Source organism: Danio rerio, chromosome 19 (assembly GCF_049306965.1).
Source record: "Danio rerio strain Tuebingen ecotype United States chromosome 19, GRCz12tu, whole genome shotgun sequence".
In the NCBI taxonomy this organism is placed as follows: domain Eukaryota; kingdom Metazoa; phylum Chordata; class Actinopteri; order Cypriniformes; family Danionidae; genus Danio; species Danio rerio.
This window is the reverse complement of record NC_133194.1, coordinates 16,351,454-16,368,749: the sequence shown is the minus strand read 5'-3', so window position 1 is coordinate 16,368,749 and position 17,296 is coordinate 16,351,454. Positions and strand designations below refer to the sequence as shown.

General features: G+C 33.4%; 1 protein-coding gene across 15 annotated transcripts in view; it reads left to right on the top strand.

The window, feature by feature from the left end:
* The window catches only part of phactr4a (phosphatase and actin regulator 4a), an 87,380-nt gene that overhangs the window by 17,850 nt on the left and 52,234 nt on the right, over positions 1-17,296 (top strand). For 11 of the 15 annotated variants that reach the window (XR_012394692.1, XR_012394686.1, XR_012394693.1 and 8 more), the window contains exon 2: positions 8,780-8,827. Coding sequence is in view for 10 of the 15 variants with exons in the window: in XM_073931027.1 (XP_073787128.1) it covers positions 8,815-8,827 (13 nt within the window). In the remaining 5 variants the exon portion in view is untranslated. Of the gene's footprint in view, positions 1-8,779; positions 8,828-10,763; positions 10,902-17,296 lie in introns of those variants that run through there. The other 4 variants (XM_073931024.1, XM_073931021.1, XM_073931022.1 and 1 more) reach the window with 2 other exon arrangements.

Sequence of the window (17,296 nt, the reverse complement as noted above, 5' to 3'; positions counted from 1 at the left end):
GCTTTTAATCTAGCCAAAATAAAACAAATCAGACTTTCTCCAGAAGAAAAAATATTATCAGACATGATGTGAAAATAGTAGGTAGTAGTTAGTGCTGTCGCCTCACAGCAAGAAGGTCGCTGGGTCGCTGGTTCGAACCTAAGCTCAGTTGGCGTTTCTGTGTGACTTTCTGTGTGGCGTTTCTGACTTTGCATGTTCTTCCTGCCTTCGTGTGGGTTTCCTCCGGGTGCTCCGGTTTCCCCCACAGTCCAAAGACATGCGGTACAGGAGAATTGGGTAGGCTAAATTGTCCGTTGTGGATGAGTGTGTGTGTGTGTGGATGTTTCCCAGAGATGGGTTGCGGGCTGGAAGGGCATCCGCTGCGTAAAAACTAGCTGGATAAGTTGGCGGTTCATTCCGCTGTGGCGACCCCGGATTAATAAAGGGACTAAGCCGACAAGAAAATGAATGAATGAATGAATGACTGAATGGATGATGTGAAAATTTCCTTGCTCTGTTAAACATCATTTGGGAAATATTTAAAAAACAAAAAACAAAAAAAATCAAAGGGGGCTAATAATTCTGACTTCAACTGTTTTCTATGGTTCTGTTTACTTTACTATTTGCACAACAGCACAGTAGTGCTGTCTATAGTGTTAAGCAGGAAAAAAAATCCTGTACTGTATTTATTTATCAAAGATTTTGTTAAATTAATGTTGTTCAACATATAGTTTTAAGCAGGAGAAAAACCTGTACTGTCTTTTATTCATCAAAGATTTTGTGCAGCTGTTATTTTTTATGCAGCTGTTTATTTGCAAACAAGAAGGGAAACCCCTGTGTTTGATAGTTTTAATAAAGGCTTTAACTCTCAAGTAACCAATTATGGGAAAATACCACAAATATCTTGTATACTGTCATTCCTCCTAAAAATGCTGAGATATGATTTTTTGCCCATATCGCCCAGGCCTACTACATGCAGAAATGTTGATATAAAATTATTTTACTATTTAGGGTTGGCTAACACTGTGCAATAAGGCTCCAATAGTTAACAAAACTTTATTTAACTTTTATTAATCCTAGCTCTCTGATGTTTTTTTTTTTTTGTTAATGCCTAATAACTGATTATAATCAGAGTTATAATCATTACACTTTGTAATCTGTTTATTTAATTGAGTGAATAACACATAAAACAGAATTGTAATTTTCTAACTAATACTAACATGGTTGTTGTAATGAATCAGCTCTTTGAATCCATTGACCAACAAGTAGTTTAATAATGAGACTTTATTGTAAAGTGTCACCCACCGCACTGTATTATTCTTTTGGAATTTGGGTTGAATAAACAGTAGTATATATTTACAACAAAACAATACACAGATTATTTTTTGTTACTATACCTATTAAAGTAACTTTTACGCTTATTATGAAAATAATGTAGATTGTGATAAAAGCTTCAGTATTTAACTGCAACAAGAAAATTTGATGCCGTCATAAGCCCAGTTGATCTATAATAAGTGAGACTGCTGTCCTTATCATATGTGACCCAGTATCAGAGCTGTCCTATAGCGACAGTGTGACACTTCAATCAGCTTGTGCAGTTGAGGGATCTAGATTAGATGTTATCCTTTATCCTGCTCTGGGTGCAAGTGGACATTTCACATATGCTGTCCCAGAGTTCACAGTGCACATTAGAGCTGGTGTGTAAAGCTTCTCCAGCAGTATAGGGTAAAGAACTGAGATGACATTCTGTTTAAAGAAGCTTATTAGTGGAAGCCTAATAGCGAACCATTGAAAAAAAACTGTCCACATAATGAGTTCAGTGCTGATTCAAAATGACATCCTTTCAGGAAAGAAAGAAAAAAAAAACATGTCTGAATAAATTTAGCAAGATTACTGGGAAGCAAAAACTGACATTTGTTCCACTTTCTTTTGAAGAGGAAAAAGCAGAAGTATCATAATGGACTATAATAAGAGCAACCGTAAGCGACTTTACGCTGCTGCTTTTGTCAAAGTGCTGATTGTTTCAATCATATTTTATCACTGGATTTGTGCCAGCAATAGAGCTTGGCCTTTGTATTGTTTTGCTTCAAATTATTAACTGGAAATATAACTTTTGGTGAAAACATTTTCAGGTTAAAGTGTTAGCATATGTTCAGCATTCACACCTACAGTGCATCTGGAAAGTATTCATAGCGCTTCAGTTTTCCCACATTTATTTTATTTTTTTTTATGTTACAACCTTATTCCAAAATGGATTCGATTAATTTATTTCCTCACAATTCTGACCACAATACATGACAATGTGAAAAAAAGTTTTTTTTTTTTTAAATTGTTGCAAATTTATTAAATATAAAAAGCTGAAAAATCGCATGTACATAAGGGTTCACAGCCTTTGCGTGAAGCTCTAAATTGATCTCATGTACATTCTGTTTCCACTAATCATCCTTGAGATGTTTCAGCAGCTTAATTGGAGTTCACCTGTAGTAAATCCAGTTGATTTGACATGATTTAAAAAGGCATGCATCTATCTATATAAGGTCCCAGGGTTGACAGTGCATGTCAAAGCACAAACCAGACATGAAGACAAAGGAATTATCTGTAGACCTCTAAGACATGATTTTCTGGAGGCACAAGGCTGGGGAAGGTTACAGAAAAAATTCTGCTGCTCTGAAAGTTCTAGTGAGCACAGTGGCCTCCATCATCCGTAAGGGGAAAATGTTTGAAACCACCACGACTCTTCCTAGAGCTGGGCCATCTAAGCTGAGTGATCAGGGAAGAAGGGCCTTAGTCAGGGAGGTAATTAATTACCCGATGGTCACTCTGTCTGAGCTCCAGCGTTCTTCTGTGTAAAGAGGAGAACCTTACAGAAGGACAACCATTGGTGCAGCAATCCACCAATCAGGCCTGTTAGGTAGAGTGGCCAGAAGAAAGCCACTCACCGCCTGGAATTTGCCAAAAGGCATCTGAAGGACTTTCAGATCATAAGAATCTAAATTCTCTGGTCTGATGGCACTAAAGTTGAACTCTTTGGAGTGAATGCCCGGCATTACATTTGGACAAAACCTGGCACCACTCAATACCCTACAGTTAAGCATGGTGGTAGCAGCATCATGCTGTGGAAATGTATATCAGCAGCAGAATTTGCAAGACTTTTCAGAAGGGAAAGATGAATGCAGCAATGTACAGAGACATTCGGAATGAAAACGGTTCATCTTCCAGCTTCACAACAACTAGGTAAAGAAAAGAGGAACGGGCAAAAATTCCCAAAGACTGATGTGCCATGCTTGTGGCATCATATTTAAAAAGACTTGAGCCTGTATTTGCTGTCAAAGGTGCATCAACAAAGTATTTAGCAAAGGGTGGGAATACATGCGATTTTTCAGGTTTTTATTTTTAATACTTTTAATACCAATTTCGAAAAAGCTTTTTTCACATTGTCATTATGGGGTATTATGTGTAGAATTTTGAAATTAAAATATGAATTTAATCTATTTTAAAATAGGGCTGTAACATAAAAAAAAGTTTAAAAAGTGAAGCACTACGAATACTTCCCGGATGCACTGTATATCACAAAGCATCATATTTGACTGATTGAACACACATTATAATGTATTTTTTATATATATTTTTCATTTTCTTAACTTTTAATCATTAATATATATTTTTTGTTTGCACAGTTATTTCATTAACTTGCCCCTAAATTTAGTCTCTTTCGTTTCAATAATATTTGAAAAGTTTTAAAATTGTTTTATTTTCCAAAGACAGGCTTATTATTATTATTTTTTTTCTTGAAGAAGGGTCTGTTTAAATGGACAAAAGAGGTGCAATGAAAATTAACACTTTTCAAATATTTTGTTGTATTTGCATTTCAGTTTCATTTACATATTTTGTTTAAAATAGTGATACATGTTGTATTGTGAACATCATATCGTAATACACATTGTATCATGATGTGAGTGTATCGTTACACCTCTAATAAATATTGATATTAAGTGATGACTTCTTGTTAAAAAAATATAAAGCAATTGGCAACACTGCTTCTAGGAATGTGAATGTGAACCTACACTGGTCTCACAGTTCAGTTACGATCATGTCAATGATTTGGTTAAATTCAATATCATAGTGCATTGACATTAGGGCTGGGCTGATAAACAATATTAAATCGAATTGTAATAAAATTTTCCTCAATAACAATCATAGCTCTGGACTTTTTTTTTTTTCTCTATATTGATCTAAGAGCCAATCACACAGTATAAATGTACTACAATGGGGAAACTAAAAGTTTGTTAATATTAGAGGTGTACTGAATTTTCGGCCATCAAAAATGTATTGGTCGAAAATATGTTATGCCATTTAATGGAGTCTCTCATTTTTGTGCGCTAGTCATTGTTGGGGTTCTGTTTTAAATCTGGAAGCATTAACAACTCATATTGAAATATATATCGTTATCGTCCAATATGGAAAATAATTACAGAGATTGTATTTTTGCCGTATCACCAATTGACAATGCTTTCCATACACAATTTTATTTTTGACTTGGACAGCACAAGAATATTGTCTGAATTTATTGTCTTTTAATAAAAGCTGTCAGATCTATGAACTGTACATTATTTATTTATTTATTTATTTATTTTTATATGTGAACTGTACCTTAATTTTACCTGCTTAAAGAAAACACTCTTTTTGTATCTAACAAAACTTCAGTGTCAATGAAAGATTTTCCCAGCAAACTCACAAGTAGTGAATTGTGCACAGTTGTCTGCTTTTTATGTAGTTTTAATTACTCGCACTTACCTCCCTCACCCTAGCAAGGTACCGTGACTTAGCACATATGAGGTAAATAATTTTAGGATAACCAGTTATGATATTACTGATCTGAATCATCTGCATTACAGTGCATCAAAGAAACAATTATTTTGAGACCTCTAACTGTCTCCCATGGACTGGAGTATCTTTCTCAGCCTTACACATGCTTCATGCGAGTTGGCAACACCCACTAATTTACATTTTGTGGTACTTCACTTTTACGCGATTCACCTTTCGTATCCTTGCAGTTTTATAGATTTTTTTGTGACAATTTGACAATTTGTTCTGCTTCATGTTTGGCTGTAGACCACTGTTAACAATCTCCGTGTCTCCTGTACAGTACAGAATGCGTTCAGCTTGCCAAATTAACGTAAATCTTCAAACGCTAGCAGTGTGAGTTCCAAGAAGACTGCAAAAAGTAGTCTCAGTTTGTAACTGTCCACAGCAAGACTATCGTAAAGGAGGTCGCACACTAGATGTGCCGCGACATGCATTGTAGAATTGTAAACACAGGTTTCTACGATACGCACACCAGCGACTCAGAACACGGTTCATGTTTCTGCCGCGCCACAAAGTGCCATCTCAATAATTTTATATTAAGTAACATGCGAATGAGCGCGTCCGGTGTGTTACTTCCAGCTGTCATTTGCAGGGCGCATACGGTGTGTGACCCCCTTAAGGATGGAGTCTGCTTTAGTTTTGTGGATCAGTGACTGCAGGCAAAAGAACATTACACTGGATGCCAACATTATCCACACAAAAGCTAAAAAGCTTTATGAACCTTTTGCTGACAGCGGTGGATGTTTGCACCTGAACAGGTTTTAATCTTTGGTTTTATTCTATAATACTGGACATAATGTTTCCGTGGTAATAATAATTAGAGTCATATCGCCCGCCCAGTCCTATTTCTCTGTTGTCATGTAGGTTCTGCATGTGTAAAACCCTGGGAAATAGGCCCATCAGAACAAGCAGACTGTTGCGTGATTCACAGATTATGCTGGGAGTTTTAATATTCACATTTGAGACTGCCTTTAATAAGCCACAACGTTTCCTTGTGAGACAACAATGACAAGTTTATAAGTTTATATTAGAGAGAGAGAGAGAGAGAGAGAGAGAGAGAGAGAAATAGAGAAATAGAGAAATAAAGAGAGTGAAAGTGAAAGAGAAAGAGAGAGTGAGAGAGAGAAGCTTGCAAGTCAGTGCACAGCTCATTCATATTCACGACACTTCCAAATATGGTCAGTATGAACCTTCTGATTCTATGACAATGACGTACTGGATCAGATCCAATATATAGTGGTCATTGTAACACCCACTATGGTAACACCCATGCCACTGTAATTATTGGGTTTAGGGTTGGGGTAGGTGTAGATGTTAATAACACACAATTCAATGGGTAATTGAATTATAAATATAAACAAATCTGAATTCAACCAACAACTGCTCATACATGTACATGCACTACTGTACGGATTAAATGAGGAAGTATTGTATATTACTAATTGTATGAGTATTGTATGAAGGCGGTTAAGGAAGCAGCCATTCTTTGAAAAACTCCACAATTATGTAACTCGCTTAGTTTGTTAAAGGTATTTTGTGTAGTGCTGAGTATGCAGTCATGTCATCCGAGTTATTTACATGACATATTACACAATACAAGCTGTTTCAGATAACTAGTAATAAACAACAAAATGACCAATTAAAAAACAAACATTTTTCTTTCTTTCTTTCTTTCTTTCTTTCTTTCTTTCTTTCTTTCTTTCTTTCTTTCTTTCTTTCTTTCTTTCTTTCTTTCTTTCTTTCTTTCTTTCTTTCTTTCTTTCTTTCTTTCTTTCTTTCTTTCTTTCTTTCTTTCTTTCTTTCTTTCTGCTAATAATTGCTATATAGTTTTGACCCTAAGGAAGTGGTATGTTAATCATCGTTATATAAATGGTTTTAATGACTTATCTGTGATTTAGTGTTCCTCACAACATCTTATTTTTAATCCATAGTAGGTGTCAGGACAGTTTGTTTCCAGTTTGTTTTTTTCCTCCATGCGTTGGCATCAATACATCATGAAAGAGTATGTTGTTTAAATTTAATTAGATTTCACTTACTGTATTTACAGGCAACACATCATCACATCTGTCTTCATCATTCATATCACTCTTCACTGCCTATTTACTTACTCAAACAAAAAACAAATCATTTAAATGTTTAATGTCTTATTTATTTATTTGGTATATTGCCATGTAATGTGTACATTAATGTTGTCATCAGGTCCTCACAAAAAAAAAAAACCTCCAGGGCTTTGCCTTCTGCTTTTGTTGTTTGTTTTCAGAGAAGGCTATTGGGCTGCGTGATTCTGGCTAAAATAGGAATCACAATTATTTTTTTTTTGCTTAAAATAAAGATCACAATTTGATCAATGAAACGCCATGTCATGGTCTTTAAATGACAGCAGTAAATAACTGAACAACTATTTGAACTGTACAACCGTGTGTAAATGATAAATTAACATTTATTTTACGTATATCTTTTCTTATTCATCTTTTGTCACTGGAATGTATCTTTATGGGCTTCTGGAAGGACTTTTCCACTTTTCATTCCTCTTGGTATGGAAAGTCAGAAATGTCTGGCCCATTTATTGAGACATTTATTAAACATGTCTCTTATAAAAAATTAGACTTGAACATGTCATGGACAGAAGCAGTTTACAGAAAATAATTAATCTATTCATTTTACTTCAGCTTAGTGCCTTATTTATCAGGGGTCACCAAAGCAGAATGAAGCGCCACAAAAAAATGACAAACGATGCAATTTGGAAACATTGCAAATGATGAAAATGAGATAAAATGCACATCTATAAATCTAATACTTGTTTACTAAAAGAAAATAGGCTTATGAACTACTTATAGCAATGAGTGTGTTACATGAAGTTATATTATTAAAATATTTATATTAAAAAAAGTTTTATCTTATAATTCCAGCCAGCTTTTAGTGAATTTGTAATATTGTCAAAAACACAGAACTTTCAGTTGTTATATGTAAAAAAAAAAGCCTAAATACATGCAGGACCATTCCAATATTTTGCCCGTCTCCAACTATTGACAGCAGATTCCTCAATGAGAGAGAGAGAGAGAGAGAGAGAGAGAGAGAGAGAGAGAGTGGGGATTTGCACTCGCGATATCTTTACTGCTCTATACATTTAACCTATCAAATGTAATGTTTAGACCATCACTGCGCCTCTCGTGATCTGTTCACTTGCTCATTCACTCTCATTGCTATGATTTTTAGGTATTTGAATTCATTTTGGGGGATCACGAAGCCGGTATGAATTTGCGGAAGTCAGAGGTTTTTGGGAGAGGTCATAACTAGACACAAGATAGAGGAGATGGCTCCGCTCGCATCAACAGTTCATTTAAATTCTTATCTAATAGAAAGCTTAAATTAACATTAGACAAATATTATTTTCATTTATTTATTGTTCTGTCATTTAGTTTTAATGTTAAAATTATCACTCATGTTAAAATCAAACACTTTATTTATTTTAAGTCCAAAGATAAAAATTTACTTTTTTTGTTTGTTTTTTATTAATATTTTGTGCTGTATTTAGTTACTGAGCAGCAATAAATAACACTTAAAAATACAAGCAGTTTTCTTGTGATTTTCTAAAAAAGTGGTGTTTTGAATTTAATAAATGCATAATAATCGTGATAACTGTGAAACCATGATTATTCTTTTGACTGTAATCGTACAACCAAAATCTATATTGGTTGCATTCCTAATTGTTATGCTGTTCAAAATATAATATGAATGTGTTTGAATTTAGCAGAAGCCTACTTAAGTAATGCACTGCTTTTGTTGTGCTTTGAAATGCAACATTTAAATATGTTTGTAAAAAAGCCCTTTGAGGGAAAAAAAAGTACAAGCAAACATATTAATCGTTTTCATTTTGGTGACATTTTATGTAGTTTTTGTTAATAATCAAATAATCTGTTTCTTATTTCCACAGGAACTTCTCCCTGCTGCTTCGTTCTTGACTTGGGAATGGAAAACCGAGGTAAATGAATGAATGAATCCAATCAATCAATCAATCAATCAATCAATCAATCAATCAATCAATCAATCAATCAATCAATCAATCAATCAATCAAGTTTCAGGACTGCAGCTGACACATTTTTTGTTCTATTTTATAAATCTTTTTAAATCATGTCATATAATGTTCTAATAAATTTTGCAGTTCTGAATTCTAGTGTTAGAGAATTAACAATCTAACTCGTATAAAGTAAAACATTATAGTAAAAGTGAACAAATAGTAATAAACCATTAGGCAAAATACAACTTAAAACCTTAATACATTATGTATGTATTCATTTATTTATTTTACAAAATTATTACAAAATAACTAATAAGGGTGTCATGATCCTCCAAATCCTCGATTCGATTACATTTTCAATTCTAAAGTCACGATTCGATTCGATTTTCGATTATGAATAATTAATTAATTAATGACCAATTAATTATTTGTAGCCTACCGTTTAAACTACCTGACCTGCATGGTCTTTGTTTTACCCATAAACAAATCATACAGTAAATGAATAAAGGCAAGATACACACATAATTACCACCTGTCAATCACTTTTTCTGCAAGACTCGTGAATAGGCAGTGATCTGTGTCGTTATAATGGCGTCGGAAAAAAAGACGCACAACCAACAGGAACCAGCCAACAGTATCTGAGGTGTTCGCTAAAATGACTAAGTACAAGTGAGTGAAAGATTGAAGCAGTCCTCTGACTGCCTGGACCTACTCTCTCGAGCGCATGGCTGTGTATGCGTCTGTGTCTGTGTGGTCACGTGATGTGCATTTTTAGAGGTAGAGAGGTAGGAGGGCTGCTCAGAAATGCTACACGCCATTGTGGATGTCAAATCGTTGTCGTTCTAAAATGCCATTTAAAAACAAAGACGGCGGGCGGAGAATTGCGATGCCGGTGTTGTCTATCGGACGAACCGTACGTAATGCGTACATAGCAGAGCTTGCAAAACTATGTTGACAACACGAACGTTGTCAACATAACTCACTGGAAATCCAAAATGCTTACACACCTGCGACTTCATTGAAAGAGGAGAGGGTTTAAGTTCTGTTGACGGGTCTCCTGCATCTGCAGTTTAACAGGCACTTCAACAAGCCTGTTTTTTCCCGCTTGGCAAGCCAAGCTGACGTGACATGGGGGTGTGGCAGCATCGACAATTCTATTTTTTGATTCGATAATCGAAATTGAGCATAAATTTCGATCGATTTCGATTAAAAATCGAAATCGTGACACCCCTAATAACTAAACAGCTGAAATCAGTTTTTCAGGTAGGTCTAACAATGCTTTTGTTTAGGTTTTTTTTGTTATTGATGATTGTTAAAGGGGTAGGTCACCCCAAAATGAAAATAACCTCATGATCTATTCTCTCTGTGGTTTTAAAAAATTTTATTTGTTCTTCTGTGAAACACAATCGATGATATTTTGAAGAATGCTGGTTGCGGGCACCAATCAACTTCCATAGTAGGAAAAAAAGCACTTTGGATATTTATACTAAATACTCTGGGCATTAATGAGTTCTGGCTATCAGCATTACTTAAAATATTTTAATTTGTTTTCAACAAGAAAGTATCTAAAATAGGTTTGAATGAACTTAGCTTTTCTCTCTAACACATGCAATGCTCCCCTTTGAAAAATTCGGGGATTAAGTGTAAATAATAATTAAACTGAATTTTGGGTAAATTATCCCTTTTAATCATCTCTATTACTTTAATAAATGTCCTCTTCAGATGATTATTTTAAAGTGTCAGAACACTTTGTCAACACTGTTCTGGTTTGCTCTTGACTGGAAGTAAATGGTGATATCAGCGTTCATGTGTTATGTACTGGTGAGGTCATAAAGAATGTTATAGATTGTTGGTCATGTGACTCATAGGTGTGTTGGCTCTGGATTTAGATATCCGATCACGCTTTAGTTGCTCGACACACCCACAGGTGAAACTCAGAGCGTTTCACTAGCCACACTGTAGCTGTGCTTTTCTGTGAGGAATTGTCGTTTATGGAAAAACAGAGTAACTCTATTGAAGAGGAGTCCGTCTCATCAGGTAGGAAATACTTTCAGTTTGATACCTTTGAGAAGTTGAAAAGTAGAGTTAATTATTTGTTGTCTACAGTTGAAGGTCAAGAGCTTTACTCTGTGACAAGTATAGTGCATTTGAAAATACAAGCAGTCATTATGGTTTGTTGGTAGTGGCTGGTTGTCCTTGAGATATTAGGTTATTATTTTAAATTGATAATATTATTTTTTTATGTATGTAATTATTACGCATTAATGAAATTCTTGTTTACATCTTTTTAAACATTAAGATTCAACATTAAACATTCATATTCATAAGGGATGCATTAAGTCAATCTAACCTGAGTTTATAATAAAATATAAGTGAAGGCCTTCATATTTAGTAAAGATTTCAATAAAAAAAAAAATAAAGAAGAAAATCTTAATAACACTAATAATAATATTTTTTGTTTAAATAATGCTTTTTTTAGAAATAAATAAAAATAATGCTTTTTTCTAGAAATAAATAAATAAATAGTCAAAAAGCACAGTGTTTTTTAATGTTGATAATAAAGACAATTATAATTTTTGTACAAATAAATATATTGGTCATGTCATGAGCGTTATACTTCCTTCAACAAACCTTAACTAAACCAAACCTTTAATTGGTAATGGTTCATAACTACTCTCATCCTACACCCATGCTATTAAGGCTGTTCACATGCTTTCAAATTGCTCAATGTTAAATGTTTGTTGTCAGCATGTTATTAATGCTTTCATATTACTATTTATGCTCTCTTTTTTTTTATAAATATATATTATTTATACTTGACTTTAACTTTTAATTTAAAAATTTGCCTGAAAAAAAATGCCATGGTATTCCTGTCTTATAATCTGCTGTCTTGTTCTAACTTAGATAAATTAGTAATTAAATAAATAAATAAATTAATTAATTAATTAATTAATAAATAAATGCTTACATGCATACAGGTACGTACACACAGTGCTCAGCAAATATAAGTACACCCCTCACAAATCTATCTTTTAAATTCATATTTTTAATAGGTAGCTATACAATGTTATATTTGTGCATTTACATTAGATTAGTCAGTACTGAAGCCAAATCTGGAATTTATCTAACAAAATAATTACGACAACGGTCCTAAAACTAGTACAGCCAAATTTATATCTTATAGAAAAATAATATATACAAATTTAACAAAGAGGAAAAATCAAGGGAAGCAAAACAAGTGAAAAATTTAGTAGAAATTTTGTAAGTTGTATTTTTTATTTTTTTTTTGCAATATTTTGCTTGAATTGAATTGCATTATCTTTCAATTTCTAAATATATTTGGTGACTAAAATATTATTTGACTAAATCAATCTGTTTAATAAATCTGTTTTGTTTAAATGCACCAAAATACATTGTCTATATTTACTGAGAAATGGATAAAATATTTATTTTCAAAATGGGATGAACTCAATTATGGTGAGCACTGTACATGCATAACAATATAGTATCATTGTCGTGAAAGTCGTGGAAGCCAGGGACTGTGCCAGGAACTGGAATTGCTCTTTATTTACATGGGATTTTGCTGTGATCTGGAAAAAGTCCAAGAGATTTCCTTGATTGGATTTACTCACCTCAGTGTTTTCTTCCTGTGACACTTGTCCTCGTGTTGGGTTGAGAGGGCAAGAAAGAGAGAGAGTAGATAAAGAGAAAGAACAGAGATGCGGTGTTGTGTCTAATGCTGGGACAGTCGCATACTGGTAGTTGTGTTTGTTTAATACACTCGACTGTATCTTGGGTGAATAACTGGAACACACTGCATGAAACCACGTCACTGACACTTTATCAGGATCTAAAGGTCATTGTATTATTCCTGACACTATAGCCAAATGTAGCTATGTAGATAAGACTGTAGCTTGATGGATTTTTCACATATTCATTTTAGTTTTCTGTTTATTTGTTTGTTTATTTATGTGTGTATTTAATTTATTATTATTATTATTATTGTTGTTGTTTTTGTTGTTGTTGTTGTTGTTATTATGAATGACAATATTATTAATAATAATAGTACTACTACTACTACTACTACTACTACTACTACTACTACTACTACTACTACTACTAATAATAATAATAATTACATTCAGAAACATTTTTTTTCGGTAATCTGTGTATATGAGGGAAAATGTAAAGAGATTTTTTTAATCAAAAATAGGATTAATACATCTTTATTTTTAGTAATATAACATTTTTTTAAGCACTAAGGACAGTCTTTTAAAATATATTGAATAAATGTACAGTTTAAATTTAAATACAATTAATTTTCATCTTTTATACTTTGCCACAAGTAGCATTTAAACAAAATTTTGTAGGATTGTAAGCAATAAATTTTAATAATTAAAAAATTAAACTCAATTTAGCATGAACACTTACAGTAATTGTTTGTATTTTAGCAAGTGTGTTTTGTTAGAGATGTTTTTTTTTTTAATACCTAAACGTTAAATATAAATATACCTAAATATAAAACAATCCCCTATTTATCATTTGCTGAGCATGAGGTATAGTGACAGTCAGTCTTTGTGGTATTTGTCCCACCTCTGCTCCTCTATGATTGGGCGGGGAGCTCATATTTGGGATTTCTTTGAAGTTGAACATCATTCAGCTCACAGTGCAAATGAAACAGATGTTCAGCCCTTTGCCCTGCTTCTGTATGGAAAAGAAAAGAAAAACAGTAATTACTGGCACTTTTACAATCACCAACACCTACAGCATCTTTATTTTCTGTGTTACATTTACGCCACTGTGCATGCGCAAAAATTGTTAGTTTCACTTTTTATTCAGATTGACTACATTTCCTTTCAATCTGGTTAGCAATGATTTAAACTACCCCTGTGTATCCAATTGATACTAATTAGATGTAGCCAAACAATTTCTGTTGGCTTGTTTAAATATTCCTATTTTTTTTTTTTTTTTTTTTTTGATGGCTATGTTCAATTTTAAGCAGATAACTTGTGTCCTTGCTATAGCAATTACTTAATATGGTGTGTAAATTGCTATAAGTAGGTTATAATAAGAGGTTATTTGAAACAATCAATTTAAGAAATTCGAATATGTACTGTCAGTTGTTTTTTAGAAACTGAAAGTTTACATATTACAGCATGCAAAATGTATTATCTACTGAATTGGCCCCAATCTAAACTGCTTTGGCACTTGTTCTTTAGATACAAAATTAAGTCTTGTCTTTTATCTGTATATAAAAACTTTATTATTATTAGTTGCAGATAAAAAAAACAAAAAACATTTATAAATAAAAAATGGTCTGTATAATACACAAACACACAGACAGAAAGAAAGACGCAGAGTTATTGATTGAGAGTTATTGATTTTGACTGTGTTTTCAATTTCTCTTGATTCAAAAACATTTAGATTAGGGGTTTTAGACTTTTATTATGGAGTATATTCTTGTATGTTATTTTAGCGTACAATAATTCCTGTTTAGCGTACAATAATTCCTGTTTCAAATAATACTGTAAATTATTTATTACAAATAAAAGGCATTTCATTGATTTATTTTTATTGATGTTCTTTCCACAATGATTTTAATCAATCAATAAAACATTATAATGATTTAAGGCAGATTTGTACTTTTGACTTCAATAATTTCAATAACACATTATATCCTTTAGGTGGCGCTCATGTAAATCATTAGTTTTCTGCTGCTGGCAGAATATCATATAAAGACCTGTGTTCTCTCAGACTTAGTTTATATCTGCTTTACAGTTAGACTTTCTCTTAACACTAATATTTTATAGACCATTTCAATGTGGTTATGTAATTGGCCTCTGAACATTTCTTGCTTGTTAATAAACTATTTCATAACTGTAACGAGGCTATTGGATCATAACTTAATGTTAAAACAGCTATCATAACATTATTTATCAATATGTGGCTCTTTTTAAGCTATAGAATTAAGAAATATAAAATAGGAAATACGCTGATACCATTGTTTTTGTTTACATCACTTAAAATGGTAGAAAAGAACACATGTCTTTTGTGTTGTAAGTCGTCATCTTTTTTATAGGAAAGGAAATTCTGTTAAGTTTCTCTCTATGACTCAGAACTTCTTAGATCCCATATTTGTTAATGTAGATATTCCAGAACAGTCACATTAGCCTCATTTAAATTATATTATATACAGAAGCTGATCTGGGATCAGTTTATTGTATGGAGCGTGTCAGTCAATCAGCACTTATGCATGCATTCACTGATTCAGAGGTTGAATATTAAAGGCGACGATTGACGCACAGCTTTAATGTAAAGAAAGTGAATGCAGACATTTTTATATTATTTCAGCGTGCTTTAAAGATTAAAAATATATCAGAAATATGGGAAAATACTTAATGATAGGATGATAGTTAGATAGAATGGTAAAATACAGGAGAATTTTGGCAAAAACGGGAGGGTTGACAGGAATGAAGTGAACAGGAAGTGCTTGTGGAAAAACAGTATTGCGAGAATGCAAAACAACTTTGCGAGAGAACGCAAAAACCTTAAAAACATGATTTCCTATCATGTTTTTTTTTCTTTATATTGATGCTGAAACAGTAATTTGTGAAGGCCCTATTTGATTAATTTTTTAATAAATCAAACCCATGTCTTTATAGATTGCTGGGATAGATGGTCTTTATAGATGGCTGTGCCAACTTAAGTCCATAAGTTTTTGCTTAAACGTCAGAAAAAAGGGTGTAGTTTTATTATTATTTATATTATTTGATCTTTTTTATCTTCATTATAAATACACATTCCTGATAAGAGTATAAATACTAGACTGGCCTGTAAAACTGTAAAAAAAAAAAAAAAAAAAGCCTTTTTCTTGAAGGTTGTGAGAATGTTTAGCATTTGACCTCGGTCTGAAGTTGCTGTTAACACACACTTCTGGCAGAATAAAGCAGCCTGCTATCTGAAGTGCAGACCTCTTATTTTTGCCATTATTAGTTATAAGATATTTGGAAAATCTTTTAATTGATACTTGAAAGTGGTTTATATAAACTAAGAGCATTTAATGTCCAATATTATGTGTTGTATTCCATTTACTGAAGCAGTTTTTATCTATCTTGGTTCATTCTATGCTTGTCTGGCTTTTGTCTCTTGACAGCTCAACTGAGTTTATCCAAGCAAGTGTGTGTGTCTGTGTGTGTCTGTGTGTGTCTGTGTGTGTCTGTGTGTGTCTGTGTGTGTCTGTGTGTGTGTCTGTGAGACAGAGTAAGAGAGAACGTTAAAAAAAAGGAAAGAACCCCCTGGCTCAGACTGGCACTAAACACAGCCAGCTTTGCTTTTCTGTCCTCCTCTGTCTCAGTTCTCCATCTGTCTGATCCCGGACTCCTACACGTAACGATAACATCAGCCACATCATGTCCTGTGTTGAGAACTCCCTTCTCCAGAAGCATTTACATGATGTTCAGTCCTAATGCAACTGCTTGACATCGAGTTATTTTTGATTTACCTATTGTTCATCCGATCTCCTTGTACGCTATTTTTAAGGTCGATAAGATGTTGAAAGAAGCCTTTACTGCTCACCAAGGCTGCTGTTAAAAATACACCATGACAGTAATATTGTAGAAAATAATTACAGTGTTAATTTTTTTTTCTTGTATTAGCAGAGCCATGTGGTTCTTCAGAAATTTCTTAATGTGCTGATTTGCTGCTAGACATTGATTTTTAATGTTAAACAGAGTTTCTGCATCATTATTTTGTGGAATCTGAGATAAGTTTTTCCATGTGTCAGTATTGCTTTGTCTTCTTCATATCGTTTGATATGTACTGAAGGTTTATTAGTAAAAATAATAATAATAATAATAATAATAATTATCCATTTTACTTGTAAATGGTGCCTTTCTAGACACCCAAGGTCGCCTTACAATGAGCATCAACAGCCATGCTAAAACAATATAAAGCAAATAATAAAACATTACTAAACAAGCATTGACCAGTAGGGGTTTCAAAATTAATAGTTTCTTCGGTGCACCGTGATGCAGATGCGGACAATTCGGTATCGGTTCAGTAGTAATCATAACCGGTTATTATGTACTGACGTCATTTATCTCATATGCGCTCTGTCGCGAGGGAGGTGAGCGCGAGTATTTACAACACTCCAGGAGCCAACTCAGGGCCGGCCCGTGGCATACGCAGTATAGGCAAATGCAGTGGGGCACCAGAAAAGAGCGCGGTTAAGTTGGTTTTGTTTTCAATATTCCTGACACATTCAGTTATAGACGGCAATAACTCAAAAACCTCTTACCCTAAAAAGGTCTAAAGTGTGTTACTTATAAAAAGACAAAGCTGATTCTGTTTTACAACTGTCTTTTTCTTTTTTTTTCGCTCGACATTATGACCACTGCTCCTTTTAAGCCCTTGCAATATCCGTTTAGCCGGGA